Here is a 15,532-nt window from a genome sequence, read left to right as displayed (position 1 = left end):
TCATTAAGCAAATGAAAATGAACTGTACTCATTCTGATTGCTATAACTCCTAGTGACAAGAGTTCAGCACAGAGTCCATAAAATTATTACGCACCCAACGCCATGACATAAGATAAAAACAAACATCAACTAGTAGTGTTCACAGTCAGCAATAATAGCAACCAGTCATTGGTTTTCAAAATCTGTTAAGACTTGGTAAAGGCCAAGCAAATGATTGGCGGAAAAGATGAGCCATACATCATACCCTGAAATCTAATGAGCTAAATTAGACATTCAGAGGGAGCACATTTCCCTGTTTAGGACGCCACCAAAAATGCTGCTTCTCCAGTTCAAGACTTTGAATCTAGAGACTAGCACAAAGAGGAGCATCTCAGTTATTTTGCTGAGGCATGGAGGGAGGAAAGTAAGTCCCTATTGATATAGGGCTTTAAAAATTGTAACCACCACCTACCCTTGCACTTGAAAGCAGAAGAGAAGCCCACAGAAGAGCACAAGTGTAGTTTACTATTATACCAGCCTGAAATAGCTGAAGCTTCTGAGTGTTCTTCAAGGGAAGCCCCAAGTAAAGTGCATTATATAATACACTATAATTAATTACACTAATAGATAAACGTGTTGGCAGTCTAAGGGCTTGTTTACACTGTCTTTGGGTCAGTTAATACATGTTCCTGGTATAGACAGTACCCTAACACAAGAGGTCAAGGATTGAATGGCCTATCGACAATGAACCACAGAGGTGGTTCTTCTGGACCAGAACTGAGGCATTCTGGTGAAGTAGAGTGGGGAGCTTCCACTCCAGCCACTCATTCTGTATCTGTTATGGGGATGAGTCTTCAGGACTGAAACTGGATGATTTGTATTTGCTAAACACACTTTAAAAAAATACACCCCAAATATATTTATAGGATTTGACTTGTGCTGATATATTGTGTCTTCAAGAACATTTAATCTTTACTTGATTTTTTTCCCCCCACATCAGGATTTCAGCTAATTTGGTTGATCAAAGTACAGAATTTGGCAGTTTCTAAAACAGAACTTGTGTCTGATTAGCAATAAAACATTCAGTGCTGAAATCTTGGCCCATTGAAATTAATTGGGTCGGGATTTCACCCCAGTGATTGTCAGGTCCATGTTATGGGACACTGGTAAATACTTTTCTTTACAAAGTAAGCACAGAACAGAAAGATTTTCAGCTTTTATGCATAATATACCAATATATTTTATTTTTTCCCCCTCCAGAATAAATCAGCATGCATCTGTAGAGTGAAGCTATCTTATCAGAAAAAAAAGTTATTTAAATAAGCAGCTGAACTGCACACCACATGCACAGATTAGGAAAAGAAGATTTTCTGTTCTCAATCTGCACAGCAAGAATGTACTGGAAAAAACAGTAGAAAGCAGCAATGAAATAAAGGATTGTTATCTAGTGAATTATCTTCTCATCTTCACACAATCCAGCTCAAGCAGTACCTGCAGGTTTGTCAGCCTCTTCCATTCACAAGTTGAGATATTCATTTCCTGGCCTGGAGTAATGCAACATAGTATTTGTACACCTCATAGCCTTTGAGGTATTAACATGACAACCAGCAGCCGCACATGTCCAGTACCAACAGTGAATGGACATATGAATCACTATCCAACAGCCCCATATCCATTACTTTTTCCTCCAGTCATCGGTGGACTTTCACTTCCTTCCCTTCATGGACTCCAGGGTAACCCACCAACAAGGGGATGCAGCACCCCATCACCTGCAAGTAAGTGCCCAGTTATTGATTCTTATGGCTGTTATTTACTACATTAGAACCTCAGAGTTACGAACATCTCAGGAATGGATGTTGTTCGTAACTCTGAACAAAACGTTATGGTGGTTCTTTCAAAAATTTACAACTGAACATTGACTTAATGCAGCTTTGAAACTTTACTATGCAGAAGTAAAATGCTGCTTTCCCTTTATTATTTTTTAGTAGTTTACTTTTCAGTACTGTACTGTATTTGCTTTTTTTTTGTTTCTGTTGCTCCCTGATTGTGTACTTCCAGTTCCAAATGAGATATGTGGTTGACTGTTCAGTTCATAACTCTGAGGCTTTACTGTAATTTCCTTTATTAAAGAATGAACGCGTTGATTATTGTAAGGTTAATTACAGCTGTTCATTTGCCACTGGCCTCCCTTTCTTTAAAAACAAATTTATTTTGAAATATGATTTTTATTTTTCTCTGCCTTTTTAAAAAAAAGATAATAAACATGCAATAGTATGAAATATTCCAGCTATGAAAATCATGAGTGATAAAACCTGCTAGACATTAGGAAATCTTACATTGTTATTTGTTAGTAGCTGTGGCGATACCTTATCATACCACCATAGGTCAGACCAGACATGTGTTTTTAACAAATCACACAGAAAAATAATTTCTTCTCTCATTAGCAAATAGCTATTGCCTATATTAATACATAATTAATAGTGCTTTTTTGTTTTGCTTCCCTGTTGCTTGCCATACTAAGGTCCCGATTCTGTAGCTGCACATAGAACCCCTACTAGCAGGGCCAGCTCCAGGCACCAGCCGAACAAGCTGGTGCTTGGGGCGGCAGCTTGTAGGAGGTGGCATTCCGCCCAATCCTAGGGCGGCACGGCCGCTTTTTTTTTGTTTTTGTTTTTGTTTGTTCCACTCCGGCCGCCCTGTAGGGGGCAGCGGCGTGGAGGACGGGAGCGCCCTGCAGCAAACCCGGCAGGGCAGCCCACGTCCTTCCCTCCCAGCCGACCGGAGTGGTGCGGAGCCCTCCCGGCAGGGGGCACGGTGGGAGGGGCCGCGTGGCAGCGCCCCGCTGAAGCCCTGGCCGCCCTCCTTCTCTCTCTCCCCCCGCTCCCTCCCCCTCCCCCCCTAGCCGGGGCACATCTGCAGGGCAGGGAGTCCCCCTGCACCCTGGCTCCGGCCGCGCTTTGCTGTTCTGGCCGCCGCGTTTTTTTTTGTTTTTTGTTTTTTGCTTGGGGTGGCCAGAAAGCCAGAGCCGGCCCTGCCCACTAGAATCAGTAGGTATTTTGTTGCACTATTCGGGTCAGCGTATGCATCTGAAACTCATATGCAGTGATATAGTGCTCTGTTGTCTGGTATATCCTCTTTAAAATGCTGCCATTCAATATTACTAAGTGTACTAGCCAAAGTGAGTTGTTTTCAGTGCTTTTTAATGAACACTGCCATGTTTCTTGCTAGGACTTACTTTCAAATGCATTGAAAAGAAGGGTCATGGGTCCAAGTGATATTCTTAATTACACTAGTGTAAACCCAGTATAACACCATTTAAGGAAAGTGAGTTACTCTGTATTTTCAGTGGTGTAACAGTGCAGAGTTAGGCCCTACGTGAGGAAAAGCAGTGCATGCTTGGTGGGATATTGGAGGATTATTCTGTTTCATTTTACAGCTCACATTTATTGTACAGATGTTTGTTAAAGGACCTTGCTGTGAATGCTCCATATTAAGAAGTCTCTTGGCTAAACAGAAAGCTACAAAGGGCTTGCAGAGTATTGATATTAGCTACTAAAATATGTGCTGGAGTAAAAAAGCATGCAAAGTTTTGCATTCCAGACAAGGAAGGGGAGCAAAAAAGAAGAGAACCATAGAGACGACGAAGGAAAGCAACATTTTAGCATGAGACACAGGGAATTCAAATGCTTGTTAATGCCACTTGCATGTGAAGCCCCTCCTTTATCCACTTACACATTATGGGTGAACTCCTAGCCTTACTGAAATAAATGTGAGTTTTGCTATTAACTTCAAGAGGGGCGTGATTTCCCCATGCGTGTAGACTTACGTGAGACCACATGCAGGCATATTGTTTTCAGGGTCAGACTCTTAATTTCTTCTGTTTTATTGTACTACATGATTTCTTTTATAGGATGTAAAGAAGAAACAGCTACAAGTTAGAAAACGTTTTAAGCATTTCATTTCCCAGTCCCTTTAGAAGTGATCAGAATACTGAACTGAGTTTTTGCTCTGATATTGCAAGAAAGTTCTTCTGTCACATGGACCAGATAGATGATTAGTTCACAGCACCTTTTGGAAGACATATATTGGTAAATATCCAAAATACATAGGACTGTATATGCACAATTGTTCTTCACCATAATCATGTTCTTATTACATTAAGATTGTACTGAAATCAAATCAGTAGGAGTTGTGACTACTCAGCACTTCTAAAAATCAAGCCGAATGTATATTTAGGCACTCAAAACAAATGGCCAGTTTGAAAATATGGGAATGTCTCTTTAAGTCTCCACTGTCATGGTCTCATCCTCCAATTTTCAGTATTTTCAAAGGTGCTTGCCTTAATTCAGACACTTTTATCCATATTTACATATGCAAGTAAAATTAACCTGATTCTTTAGAGGTGCTGAGCACCAACAGTTCCCATGGACTTCACTGACCATAAAAATCTGGTCACTTCAGAGCGTAGCACTAGGTACCTATGTATGAAAATTATGGCCTCTGTGTGAAATGTTGAGGGGCCTCAATGGGACAAAGATTTCTTGGGGGAAGAGATCCTTGCAAGACAGCTGGCCCTTTTGGTTGATATTTCTCACTTACTTTGTTTTCCGGTCTTATAGAAGTGGCAGCCTCTTTTGAATTTAGGCCTTTAGAGTTCTGGTAAGTGATTTATAAATCATTCAGGAGCCCTGAGACAGGACCCTAGTGCATTGACTTTATATCTCAAGAGGCCTGGATTCAGATTCTTGAAAGTAGTCAGAGTGGCCTATCCTAACTAATGTTTCCACTTCACAAAACTACCACGCAGTTTGGTACAGTTTAGCATGGTCAAGAGTCTTTCTATTAAAATGAGAGCCAGAACTGGACACTGGGGGATTACAGTTCTGTAGTGAGAAGCTATATGTGGGGAAACTTGCCCAGTATCTGTCTGAAGCCCTGCACTATATGTGACTGTATCCACAGTGCTATTTATCTTTCAAGTGCATGAGTTCAATATTCTATTTTAGATAATAGGAACTCTGTCAGGAATAAAGAGCTCTGTTCCCTTTAGTTTTTTTAAAACAATGTAATTTATCAGCTTTTGTTCAGAGCTATCAAAGCTGGTACAGTTTAAGTTGAAAGACTTCATATTATTTTACTGTACTATTTTCTGTTCTGTCTTGACTTCAGACTTTTTCCATTATACCAAGTACCTGTAAATTCAGCCATCTTGTATCTACAGTTGAAACTGACATGTCATAGAAATAAGGGGCCTCATCATCAGCCCCTTCTCCTATTAAAGAGACAAAAGGCTTTTAGACAGATTAATTTTATGGGCATAAGTGGCCTCCAGTAAGAGAACTGTGTTATAGTGAATTAATTTCACTGATGTTGATAATGGTGTTGACTCCTTCACCTCTGACTTGACTTCTGTTTTTAGACTGAGATACATAGTGCAAAATACTTTATAATTATAAGGTTGGTCACAATGCTAAAAAGGTCAGTAACAGAAAAAATATTACCTTTACACATAGGTGAACTGTATGTTAACATTGAATGAATAAAAGAGAGACTGTGGTTGAGAAGATAATTACTTTTATAAGCATGATTGATTCACCTAGTGCTGTACTAACCCTGGGCAGCATAAAGCAGAGATTTTCAGTAGTCCCATTTGGGAGTACTCAGTGTGCACGCTCATGCAATAGCATTCATAATGATGAACCACAAACCTTTTCTACTTTAAAAAAATTAACTGAGATAGTTACAGGATAGTTGGTTTCGTAATGGTATTTCGAGCTTCAGTGGGTCATTTTGTTCTCAGTTCCTGTGGATATGAATCCATGAAAAAATGTGCACTGATAGTACTCTGGACAAAGAAGTTCTTCTTGGGACCTGAGCAGGGACAAAGACAACATGGAAGAAAATGGAGCTCAGAGCCACTTTAATATCTTTTAAGTCAGAGTCATGCACGAGCAACTGTTGGGCTAGTTCTTCGAGTGATGTCCCTATGGGTGCTCCACTTGTTGATGCGGCAGTGCCCCCTGTGCCTGGGACTGGAAATCTTCACTAGCAATGTCTGTCGGACCTTCCCCCTCTTGCGCTGTGCGCAGGACGTACATATAGCGCTGTGCAGTCTGACCGCCCCCAGTGTCTTCTCTACCACCTTTTGGAATGGAATGGAATCCTCAGCACAGTAGTTAGTATTTTCTTCTTCTTCTCCTTTCCTCTTCTATAAAAAATATTAATTATTATTTTTATTTTGTCTTTACCTTTACAGTTCTTTCATAGCTTGAGTTTGTTTCCCCCCACTTCCTGCCCTTCCCAATTGGGAAGCTTTTCCCTCCACCCTTATGCCCGGATCCCCTGGGTTTAAGAGGTTCATTTCTTGCGGAGCCACCTTCCTGGTAAGAGATGGCCACATGCAGTGTATTGGCTCTCTGGGAGAGGGATACATCTCACAAAAGTGTTCCCACTGCCTCGGCCTGACACCCAGGGCCAGAAAGCACTGGGATATTAGACTGAAACGTCTCCTTATGGAGAAGTCGCTTTGACTGGCATCAGGCGCAGGCCCAGACTCTTCCCCAGAGAGGCCCTCATGCCAGTGGCAGTGGAGTCATCCCAAAAGCAGGGGGCCCCTGCCCCCTCCATGACCCCACCCCTGCCCCCCTCTGCCACCTGAGGCCCCATCCCCAGCCAAACCGGAAGCAGGAGCTGCGGATCCTCCACCTGCCCGGGGATGGGGGTCCAAGAGCAGGCCCCAGCCCATGTCTTTGCCCCGTGGGCCCCCTGCCCAGGACAGGAGAGTCTATGGCTCCCCATAGCTGCCCACTCAGCTCTTACCACAACCCGACTCCGGTGGGAGGTGTGGGGGGACTGCAGGGCTGGGCCAGGGCCCAGGGCTGCTCTCCTCCCCCCCCACCCTGGGCAGGTGGAGGAGGGTCCATGGCACAGCTGTCTGGGCTCCCTGGCCAGGCTCCAGCTGCCGGCCTGGCCGGTGAGGGCAGGGCCTTCGGGGGGGGGGGGGGCATGGCAAAAAATGGATGGGCCAGGCCCCTGACCCCCTTCCCCCCTGTTCCAGCGCCCCTGTCTCACACTCTGCCAGGTCATCTGCCAGTCCTCATTTTTCCTGTCCCCTGAAGAGAAAGTCATTCCTTGCTCCTTTGGATGACAAGAAATGGGCTTCCTCCTCACACTTTGAGGCACAGCCCACCAGAACACCATCCCCAGCGAGGTTGGGTTACCTCAGCCTCATCTGATGGGATACATAGCTCCAGGGCTCATCCGAGCACCTCCAGTACCGGTTCAAAGAAACAGTCAAAAGACTCTAACTGAGCAGACCTACGTCCCTTGGCACCATTTCCCAGCTCTGAGGACCAAGCTGGGCCACCTTCAGGAGCTACAGCACCGATGCCATTTCTAGCATCAGTGAAACTGTCAACGTTGATTAAGACCTCGGCATCAGCAAAATTGTCAGCACCGACCTAGTCTCAGGGACATACACCCTGCCTTCGGTGCCATGTCTGCCTTCAGCGCGGTGTCTTCCATCGACACCGATGAGGCTTTTTCCCCCTCCACATGACTTCAGATACCCGACGGACCTGCTGGTCTCTGACACTCCTGAGTCTCCTCTTCTGCGATGTGACCTCTCCCCGCCACTTTCACCCTTTTCTCAAGACTCACGCCGCTCCTCCCTCTCTCCACCAAGAATGGCACCTCTCTTCCCTAGTGGTGATGATGAGGAAGACGAGGGCTCTATTGTTCTCTCGACTAGGGGCAATTCCTACCTGCCCATCCTCACTGTATGCAATCTCCTGCTGGTCATCAAACCTGGCAGGTACCACCATGGATGTAGCCATATGTGCCACTCCCACCAAACTGGCCGTATTGGGAAATCTTGTATGGGGGCAGTTCAGGAACCCTACCAGGGAGCTTCGACGGATATCTACACCTTTCCCTTTTCTACCCGTTTCTCGCCCCCAGAAAGTCAAACCACCGCTGGCATTAACTGAACAGGAAGAACAGGAGGAGTCTCCACCAACTTTATATTTTTCATCCTCATCTCCTGATGATGCCCCGACCCCCCACATTTGCCGATGACTTCAGACACTTTCAGGAGTTATTCTGCTGGGTTACAGAATCTTTCGAGATCCTGTTGAAGAACGCTAAAGACCAGCAGCATAAACTGCTGGATATACTGCACATATCCTCTTCTGCCAAGATCGCATTGCCAATCAATGAGGCTCTTCTTGACCCCACAAAGGTGCTGTGGCAGTCCCCGGCATCTATCCCTCCAACCTGCAAACATGCCATCAGAAAATATTATGTTCCAGCGAAGAATGAGGATTCTTATTTTCACACCCCACCCCAAATTCTCTAGTGGTCGGTGCGGTGCAAGAGAGAGACCATCAGTTCCAATCCTATTCTAATAAACCAGACAGAGATTGGAAACATCTGGACCTATTTGGATGCAAGGCATATTCATCAGCCATGCTCCAATTTAGGATTTCAAACTATGCAGCCCTCATGGCAAAGTATAACTATGTAAAAAGCAACAAAGAGTCCTGTGGCATCTTATAGACTAACAGACATATTGGAGCATAAGCTTTTGTGGGTGAATACCCACTTCGTCAGACGCGACAAAGTGGATTTTCACCCACGAAAGCTTATGCTCCAATAGATCTGTTAGTCTATAAGGTGCCACAGGACTCTTTGTTGCTTTTTAAAGATCCAGACTAACACGGCTACCCCTCTGATATATAACTATGTAAACTATTCCAAATTGGAGAAACTCTGTCATGATCTACTGGAGACCAAGAAGGAGCAATTCCAAGCCTTCATATTGGAAGGACACCTCCTAGCCTGTACAAGCCTCACTAGACTCCACAGATACTGCTGCTCAATCCATTGTGACTGCTGTGGTCAAGAGGCACGCATTGTGGCTCCACTCTTGGGTTTTCCTAAGGAGGTACAAACCACAGTAGAGGACTTACTATTTGAAGGCCAGAAACTTTTCTTGGAGCTCACGGATAATTCTCTGCACTCCCTTAAAGATTCTCTGAGTTTCCTCAGGATATACACGCCGGCACCAAAGAGATGCTTGGGGAAGTACCAAGTCCCCTTACGATTCAGTACACAACAATACATTCCTCAATGGCACTATGACATCCAGCACCGACGACGAAGGCTTCCTAATAAATGTAGACAGTCCACTCCTCAGGGGTCTACCTCTCACATATCACCACCAAAGCAACAATTTTGATGGTGCGGCCGAGGCCCTGAGAAGCACCCCTCTTTTCCAGGCATGCTCACCATCTTCCATATTCCATCTGTTTGATGACCGACTGGCTCCATTCCTATCACCTTGGGAGTCTCATCACCTCGGACAAGTAGGTCCTAGAGATCATCAGGGAAGGATACTCCATCCCCTACCTATCTATCCTGCCACTACCCCCTCCCCATCCCTTTTCAGGGACCTCTCTCATGATTCCATTCTATGGGGAGGAAATAAAAGATCTTCTGCAATTGGGAGCCATAGAACAATTCCCTTCCCTCCACAGGGGACAGAGCTTCTACTCCTACTATTTACTGATTCAGAAAAAGTCCAGTGGCTGGCGTCCCATCATGACCTTCACAACCTAAACACATTTGTCAAACTGCAATGCTTCAAGATGGTTACCCTCTCCACTATTATCCCAGCAATGGAACAGGGGGACTGGTTCTCAGCCCTCGACCTCCAAGATGCATACTTTCATATTTCCATACACCCTGCACACAGATGATTCCTCCGATTTGTTGTGGGCACAGACTACTGCCAGTACAAAGTACTTCCCTTTGGACTATCTACAGTGCCTCGGGTGTTCTCCAATTCCTCATGGTAATCATTGCCTATCTGTGGAAACAAGGAATCGTCATTTTTCCGTACTTGGACAACTGTCTTCTCAAGGCCCCATCCGAACACGATGCTGCCTGTTTCTGTTGCGGTCTGAATTAGAACTCACATTTTTTAAAATAACTTTCTATTTTTATATTATCAGAAAACTACATAAAAGCCAAAGAGATCAGTTGTTGCCAATACATATTTGTACCAGAGTTGAAAGGGCAAATTCTCTTTTAATATAATATTTAGTGGAATGGCAGCATCAATAGCAACGTCTTCACAATGCAGTCTGAATACAAATACCACTAAACTGTGTTATGAAGTACTTGTGCACCTTATGGGATTTTTAATTGAGTTTTAAATACCTCCACACAGAAAAAACGGCCTGAATTAAATCTAAATGAGGGCTAGATGCACAAACAAATGGAGCCCACTTTAAAAAAAAAAAATCCCCTAACTTGGGACGGTCCGCTTTCTCCTGAGATGGCCTCTTGTCATCCTCCTAATGAAGCAGCACACAGAGCAGTTAGCTATTAACAATCATATGATGATCCACCTGTTATTCTCCCTGTGACTTACTGCTCCAATCTGGTCCTCAAGCCCCTGACCATAAGAGTTGGATCCCAAGGATCCTGCCTTTATTTGTCCCAGGAATGTATAGGGAGGGATTGGGAGATGTGAACATATAATTATAAAGGGCTTTGACAGAAAGTCAATAAGGTGAATAACTGATCCACTTATTAGATAATCATAACCATTTTACATGGAGAGTCTATGGGGTGGCAAGAATAGAGTTAAGGTAATTTAACCGCACATTTCCATACTTTCCAGTGTTTGCAGTTTTCAAAAATTGTAATCTTAAAATAGAATGTCCCATCTATTCTGTTCTGTATAGGTCTTTTGGACATGTGTAGATGTCTGGAAAATAAAATCATTCAAGAATGTGGGAGAGGCAGGGAATAGAATCCACTCTGACAATGCTATGTGAACCCTTATCTAGCTACTAAATATAGTAATACTATGGTTTTGAAATAGCGCTTTTGAGATACTCGGGCAAGGCAGATTGTTGTTTTAAAACATTATGTTCTATTAGGATTGTTTTCTCTTACATTATTGCTGGCTATTTACAACCTGGACTCCAGCTCAAAGGGTTTTTTTTGTTTTTTGGGGGGGGAATAGATATGGACTGACTGACATCATTAAACTAATACAGTAGAATGCAGTATTTTTAGTGTATTACAACATAGTTTCCCCAGCTCCACCCCTTGTAGGCATTCATTTACTTTTCCAGTTCACTTGTTAATCATTGTATTGACATAAAAAGTCCTCCCAAAAGCACTCTTTGGTAGATTGCATTAAATATGAATAGCGGATATTCATTACTATGTGTTACCCCCAAGAGAGCGCTAAACTATCCGCATTACTCAGGAACAGGCAAATACAGGCAAATTCTTCACCTATTCAAATAGTTCAGTGTCTCTCTGTATCTCTAATAAAACAAGAATATATCTCTATTCTCTTAATTACTTAGAAGGTCAAGGATTCTCAGTTCCCACTCTACCTTACAGTGCTACAAGAGGGGAATGTTTCCATTGGTGGTTGAATCACAGTAAATATATGATGGATATCTACACCTTTCCCTTTTCTACCCGTTTCTCGCCCCCAGAAAGTCAAACCACCGCTGGCATTAACTGAACAGGAAGAACAGGAGGAGTCTCCACCAACTTTATATTTTTCATCCTCATCTCCTGATGATGCCCCGACCCCCCACATTTGCCGATGACTTCAGACACTTTCAGGAGTTATTCTGCTGGGTTACAGAATCTTTCGAGATCCTGTTGAAGAACGCTAAAGACCAGCAGCATAAACTGCTGGATATACTGCACATATCCTCTTCTGCCAAGATCGCATTGCCAATCAATGAGGCTCTTCTTGACCCCACAAAGGTGCTGTGGCAGTCCCCGGCACAGGAACAGGCAAATACAGGCAAATTCTTCACCTATTCAAATAGTTCAGTGTCTCTCTGTATCTCTAATAAAACAAGAATATATCTCTATTCTCTTAATTACTTAGAAGGTCAAGGATTCTCAGTTCCCACTCTACCTTACAGTGCTACAAGAGGGGAATGTTTCCATTGGTGGTTGAATCACAGTAAATATATGACGGATATCTACACCTTTCCCTTTTCTACCCGTTTCTCGCCCCCAGAAAGTCAAACCACCGCTGGCATTAACTGAACAGGAAGAACAGGAGGAGTCTCCACCAACTTTATATTTTTCATCCTCATCTCCTGATGATGCCCCGACCCCCCACATTTGCCGATGACTTCAGACACTTTCAGGAGTTATACTGTTCACTCAGTGTAGTTATAGTTTTCAACAGCTGTGCATTAGTCTAGTAATATTGCTATATCTGTATCGAATTAGGGAAAAATCCAATATGAATTAAAACTTTAAAGGACTTCATCTGTTTGTTTTTCAATAGTTACAGCTTTCTGAGTAGTCTGCTTTTCACCTTTATTGCCTCCTCTTTCTTTAAATCCCATCTCACACTGAAGGCTTGCCATATACTCATTACCATTTGCACACCTCTGCAATTGCCAGCTGTTTTCAGACATCACCTTTTATTATCACCTGTGCGGATGTTATTTTTAAACATAGTTCTTATATCACTGCTCTACAGCCAAAATGCTTCTGAAATAAATGTAGTCAAACTTTACTAATTCTGGGTCACTGAGAACGAAAATGATGCTTAAAATTGTTGATTGGCTCTAGTTTTCAAGATATGCTATTGGGTCAGTATATACCACCCTTGACTCGGGAATGGCGGAGGATAAGTGAGTTATAAAGGGAAGGGATCTCAATTTAAACCAGAAATGACTAAAATACATCTTTGACTGGATCTATGAATAAATCTATGACTGGGTTTGGACAGTACTTGCTTTTTAGGTAAAACAATGAATGATGCAATCTGAAGCTGGTATTGCATCATACATGATATGAATTGCATCATGTTATTCCTAGAAGTCATGGATAATGCAATCATAACGAAGCTTACATCACTCTGCTGAACAAATTGCCCTATATCAGCTCTAGAAATCATACAGTGTCGTGCTCTCTTATTTGTCAGTGTTTGATTTTGCAAAGGGACACATTTCTGTTTAGCCAAAGTGAGCAGAGATGCCTCGTACTTGTGTGAACAGTGCAGATAACTTCTGCTATGTTTGTGGTGAAGTGACTTTTGCATCACAAAAGCGCAGTATAACCACTATGGTTAAGAAAGCCTATCACCTTTATTTTGGCTGCAAAATTGGCGATCAGGACAAGAGGTGGGCCCCACACATATGCTGCAATACTTGTGCAACAAATCTTCGCCAGTGGTTGAACAGGAAAAGGAAATCTATGCCTTTTGCAGTGCCAATGATTTGGAGAGAGCCAACAGATCATACCAGCAATTGTTACTTCTGCATGGTGCCTCCAGTTGGGAAAGGTGTGTCAAAGAAGAAAAAGTGGACTGTGCATTATCCAAACATTCCATCAGCTATACGCCCAGTACCCCACGGAGAAGGACTGCCGGTTCCTGATGCACCAGAATCATTCTCACTTGAGTCAGACGAGGAAGAGGAAGACGATGAAACTTCTGGTCCTGAACCATCAATGTCACAGGACCCACATTTTCTCCCATCCTCCTCCTCTGAACCACACCTCATAACACAAGGTGAACTGAATGACCTTGTCAGGGATTTGGAACTACCCAAGAGTAAGGCAGAGCTATTGGGCTCCAGACTACAGCAGTGGAATCTCCTGGCAGGTGATGTTAGGGTTTCCATGTTCCGTGACCGTCAAAAGGATCTTGTCCCATTCTTCTTCATGGAAGGTGATCTTGTAGCCTGCAACAACATCGATGGTGTGATGGCAGCCCTCAACATCGTTCACAATCCAGATGAGTGGAGACTGTTCATTGATTCATCGAAGACGAGTCTTAAAGCTGTTTTACTGCATAATGGCAATGTTTTGCCATCAATTCCAGTTGGTCATGCAGTCCATATGAAGGAAACCTATGACAACATGAAACAACTTTTGAGGTGCATAAACTATGACCAACATCAGTGGCAGCTTTGTGGCGATTTGAAGGTTGTTGCTCTCTTGCTTGGTCTGCAGACTGGATACACAAAGTACTGCTGTTTTCTCTGCGAATGGGATAGTCGTGCAAGAGATTCCCACTACATCAAGAAAGATTGGCCACTCCGACAGTCATTGGAGCCTGGGAGGAAAAGTGTTCAGCATCCACCACTTGTTGAATCAAGGAAGATTTTGTTACCACCCTTACACATCAAGCTGGGTCTGATGAAGAACTTTGTCAAGGCCATTGACAAAACACAAGCAGCTTTCAAGTACCTCCGTGGAAAATTTCCAAGGTTAAGTGAAGCTAAGATAAAGGAAGGTGTCTTTGTTGGTCCTCAGATTCGTGAACTTCTTCGAGATGATGCATTTGCCCATGCACTGCGTGGCAAGGAAAAGACGGCATGGAAAGCCTTCCAGTTAGTGGCAATAAATTTTCTCGGAAACAACAAGGCAGACAACTACAGGTTGTTGGTGAAAAACCTCCTCAAGGCATACAAAAGCCTTGGTTGCATTTTTTGCACTCTCATCTAGATTTTTTTCCCACCGAACTGCGGAGCAGTGAGCGACGAGCACGGCGAGCGATTTCACCAGGACATTGCAACAATGGAGAAACGCTATCAGGGCAAATGGAGCCCATCAATGCTTGCAGACTATTGCTGGACAGTGACAAGAGATGCTCCATTTAATGAATACAAGAGACAAGCCAAGAAGCGCCGAGTAGACACTGAATAGGACTAAACTATGTACAGAATAGTTTTTTGCCTTTTGTTTCATAATAAATTTTATTTATATAACCCTTTTGCTGATTTTTAAAGTGTTACATAAACAGGACAGGTGAAATATTATCATGTAAAGCAACCATAAACACATGAAAAGACCTAGGTTTACAATTTATGATTAAAACTCTACTATCTACACAATATACATAGACATAAAATGTAAAAACTTAAATATCTTAGAAACAGTAGCCAATCAGTTGTTTTAATTGTCATATTTGAATTCAGCACATCAAAATACATAATAAATAGCACATTTTATCTCTGAAGCAGACGACTTCTCAAAAATTGTAGACCAATGTATTCAGAAGGTGGGATAGGCAGAATTTGAATATTAATTTCTTTACGTACAGGCAATATGGTATCATGCTAGCAATATCCTGCTAATGACATCAGCCCTAACCTTAAAAAACTCTCTGCTTTTGGAACAAGCTGCATAGCTCAGTAGTTTGAGCATTGGCCTGCTAAACCCAGGGTTGCAAGTTCAATCCTTTAGGGGGCCATTTAGGGCTCTGGGGCAAAAAAACAACAACAGAAAAAACTGTCAGGGACTGTACTTGGTCCTGCTAGTGAAGCAGGGGGCTGGACTTGATGACCTCGAAAGGTCCCTTCCAGTTCTATGAGAGAGGTATATCTCCATATATCAATTCTTCCTGGATTCATGTAGTTTGAGACTTCTAAAACAATCAGACTGTTGGATTCACAAAACTATGTAATATGTTCTGTGATGGTTTCATGGTAGGAACTATCTTAACTCATGAACAATTTTAAAGTACAGTTGATAAATTTTGGAACTC

General features: G+C 43.0%; 1 protein-coding gene across 1 annotated transcript in view; it reads left to right on the top strand.

Moving 5' to 3' along the window:
• Positions 1–1,576: 1,576 nt before the first annotated feature.
• RARB (retinoic acid receptor beta) overlaps positions 1,577–15,532 on the top strand; it is a 287,775-nt gene continuing 273,819 nt past the window's right edge. Inside the window, exon 1 of the mRNA XM_065397920.1 lies at positions 1,577–1,754. Coding sequence (XP_065253992.1) covers positions 1,577–1,754 — 178 coding nt within the window. The remainder of the gene's footprint in view (positions 1,755–15,532) is intronic.

This window comes from Emys orbicularis, chromosome 2 (genome assembly GCF_028017835.1).
Source record: "Emys orbicularis isolate rEmyOrb1 chromosome 2, rEmyOrb1.hap1, whole genome shotgun sequence".
Lineage (NCBI taxonomy): Eukaryota > Metazoa > Chordata > Testudines > Emydidae > Emys > Emys orbicularis.
The sequence above is the reverse complement of the archived record's forward strand: the minus strand, read 5'-3'. Positions and strand labels throughout refer to the sequence as shown.